This window comes from Notolepis coatsorum (genome assembly GCF_963971535.1).
Source record: "Notolepis coatsorum genome assembly, chromosome: 18".
Lineage (NCBI taxonomy): Eukaryota > Metazoa > Chordata > Actinopteri > Aulopiformes > Paralepididae > Notolepis > Notolepis coatsorum.
In genome coordinates this window covers 38343220-38346918 of record NC_140182.1, presented here as the reverse complement: position 1 = coordinate 38346918, position 3699 = coordinate 38343220, and the positions used below count along the sequence as shown (strand labels likewise).

The following is a 3699-nucleotide window of genomic DNA, read 5'->3' as shown; positions in this document are numbered from 1 at the left end:
CCCCTTTCTTTCATGACATGTTTGCCCACAATTGCCAATTTCATAATTACTCCACACGTAGCTCCTGTTTTCTTAGACCACCCCATTCCCACATTTCACAATCTCAGTTTTGTATACTCTACCGAGGGTCAAAGTTGTGGAACTCTTTGCCTCCACATATATATATTTTCTTTTCTGAAGTTTAAAACGGCACTGAAATCACATCTCCTAGCTCACCAATATTTTCCATATGGACTCCCTTTACAAATGTGGTCTGATGGCTTGTGGTATTTTGTTAATTTCTTCCTGTCATTAGTTGTAGTTTCTTTACTTTCTTTTCTCTAAACTTGAAGCCGTATGGCATAAGTGCCTACTTCAGTGTCTATCTGTAGACCTGCTTGTATGTATTGTGAATGAATGTTCCTTGTGTGTGTTTGGGGGGGATTTTTTATTTTACAGTATATTAATGTAAGCTCAGTATAATTTTGCTTCTTGGAGAATGCCACATACAAGCCCCTATAGGGTTTTTAGGCAATTCTCCTTCACATCTCTGTGTAAATAAACAAACAGAGTGGGTGATAACAGTGTAGGTGGTAGAAAATCGAAAGGATTTCAAAGAAATGTCAGCCTTTTACGAGAAATTTGGCATTTTATTTCTGGCAATAAAGATAAAACACACTATACATAAGCTACACATACACATTTGTGATACGTATATCTTTGATTAGATTCAAATGTATAGCAAGGCACTGTGTTCATGTTTTCACTTGCATTTCATATCATAATCATAGTCTTATTAACTACTTACTATTCAGTACATCTTCCTCATGGTTTTCTATGTACGGTAGTATTGGACATATTCCCTCTGCAGCTCCAGCCATACTGTATCAACACGGCCTCATCAGAAAAAGTAAATAAAATACTAATCGACCACAGGAAATTAAGGCCATATGTAATATGTAAGGGATAATGTATAGCTACGAGGTCATTGTCGCAAAATAATTGACCGACACGGAGTTTAGAACACCGAGGCGCCTCGCCGAGGTGTTCTTTAAATGTAGTGAAGGTCAATTATTTTGCGACAATGACCGAGTATAGCTATACATTATCCCGCTTATTACATGGCTAACTTACTAACAATATACCTAATTCATTTTACACCATCGACAAGACGAGATCAAATGCAGACGCAGTTCTGTTCGGTCGCTCCGCTGTCATCGCCGGCAGCTTCGCCAGCGGCAGGTGTGTCTGATTGGCTGCACTGATGCAGTGTGTGTCAGTGGGCTTGATTGCTACAGCTGCGCACAGCGGTCATTATTGCTCGGCAGAGGTCCGTTATCGAGTAATAACGGACCTCTGACGAGCGCTATTGACCAATCACAATCAAGCATTTCGGCAAATGTTAAAACACCATGTAATAAATTTACATATTGTATAAGTAATATATTTACATTTTGTATCTGCAACAGTCAACAATGATTATGGTCGCAGGCAAGTGATCTCACCACTAGACTAAAGCCCCCCACCCTGATACAAACAGTAATACTATGATCATAGTTCATTTTAACGTTTAATGTTTATGCTTAAGATATAAAGTTATGGTATAGTTAGGGTTAAGGTAACAGTGTGCTGAGTGTGGTCAAGGTTAGGGTTTGGACAAGGCTATCAGAAAAGTAAGTAGAGTACAGGTATGTCATTTGGTAGCATACTGGATATGGTCCCTGGGTGAGGCTAGATGTAGTCAATATGGGTCCCAAGCTGAAAAAGTTGAAGAACATAAGCTGGTTAAAGGTGCTATAGAATAACATTCAGCCACTAAATGTCGCACAAGAGCACCAGCATGTCATTTATCCAATCAGGTGCATTCCACGTGGGGGAAATGGGAAGTAGCGAGGGGATACATTTTTTAAATGATAAATAATGTTTTTGGGGGAAAAGCAATATTTTTAAAACCTCTGTGGATGTGTTATTCAATTATTATTCTAGATAGTATAGCACCTTTAAGGCAGCAGGATGTCTGCAAACTATTTTGAATATATTTGGAAAACAACATGGATCCAATGACTTCCTGGATGGAAGGCAGGTCGGCTAGGGAATACACATGGCTGATGATGAGTGATGAAATGCATAGGATGATTTAGATTTTATACGGGCAACGTCGGCAATACTTAAAATCTAAAAGTTACACCGGTGTAGTCCTTTAATACTTCTAGTTGAAATGTTCCCCCTGCTTCCAGGTGCACCCTCCTCCCAGTAGCTGTGCTCCAAAGCAGCAGCAGTTATTCTTCCTCTCTGCTCCCCTGGATTCCTCATTCAAACGGATAGTATGGGTGAGACTTGAGTCTGATAAGGAAAAACACAGCAGCATTAGAATGTAGTCGAGGGATAGCAGTGGTGGTGAAGTATCATGTATAATAACACTGTCAGGTGAAACCTCTTAAATTAGTCAATTGAATGACCATAGGATCCAAGAAACAAATCAAAAACATTCCAAATGTTTTGTGACCTTATAGGGCCAGTGAAGCAATTCAAAACTTATTGTAAAATACACCTTGTAATATAATTTGGTTGTTTGTTTGGTGTGTGTTTTAATTATTTTCTTTACCTCTGTGATGTATGTATTGTGATGTATGTATCATCTGTGATGTATATATTGTGATGTATGTATCATCTGTGTGTATTGTGATGTATGTATCATCTGAGATGTATGTATTGTGATGTATGTACTGTATCATATGTGATGTATTGTGATGTATGTATTGTGATGTATGTATCATCTGTGATGTATGTATTGTGATAATATATGTATGTAATGTTTGTATTGTGATATATGTATGTATTGTGATGTATGTATCATCTGTGATGTATGTATTGTGACGTATGTATCATCTGTGATGTATGTATTGTGATGAATGTACCATCTGTGATGTATGTATTGTGTTGTTTGTATGTGATGTATGTATTGTGATGTGTGTATTGTGATGTACCGTATGTATTGTGATGTATGTATTGTGATGTGTGTATCTTTGTGTCCAATAGTCTTATCTTGATTGTTCTTTTTGGCTTATTTATTCTATTTTATTATTTTATTATATAATTCATTTTCTATGTTACCCTTCGAGAGGCCCTTTGACCTCTCACAAGGCTGTCATTGTAAATGAGAATTTGTTGTTAATTAAAGGTTAAATAAAATAAAAAGTGGTTTAATGTTCTGTTCGGTCTTACAATTCAATGATGCAGGCCTTCCATCCGCGGTCCAGTCCCCTCAGCGCCACCATGTCCTCCTGGGTCAGGCGGAAGTCAAATATCTGCACCCGACAATGAGCCCAAGATTATAGTCACCAGGAATATGTAAAGAGGTCCATTCCAAAATTAGATGTTATTGCTGACTAATGCTTATTTGATGTGGAAAAAATTATTATTGAATTGGGGACAATGAGATGTCTGGCTAGCATGCCAGCCTTTTTGTCAAACATACTGTCAGATTATATTCACTGTTTGTGAACCATAGGCAAAGGTATTGACAGAAAGGCTTATTAGCATAAAGTTAACTTTCTGCGTCATTGTCACTGGCATCAGTCTCGTGAGGTAATTAGCCCAATGCGTCTTGCATTACTTTTCAATAACTGCACACCTTGTTGTGTATTATTATACATGTATTATCCCTAGAATAACTTATTACACTGTGCGTTTCTCCAGACCTCGCTTAGTAGAGCCTAT

At 37.8% G+C, this 3699-nt stretch overlaps 1 protein-coding gene across 1 annotated transcript in view; it reads right to left on the bottom strand.

The window, feature by feature from the left end:
- Positions 1-490: 490 nt before the first annotated feature.
- The window catches only part of LOC311244986 (aldo-keto reductase family 1 member B1), a 23512-nt gene continuing 20303 nt past the window's right edge, over positions 491-3699 (bottom strand). The window contains exons 9-10 of the mRNA XM_084334714.1: positions 3205-3287; positions 491-2322 (exon numbers count right to left, since the gene is read on the bottom strand). Coding sequence (XP_084190840.1) covers positions 2289-2322; positions 3205-3287 — 117 coding nt within the window. The 3' untranslated portion in view covers positions 491-2288. The remainder of the gene's footprint in view (positions 2323-3204; positions 3288-3699) is intronic.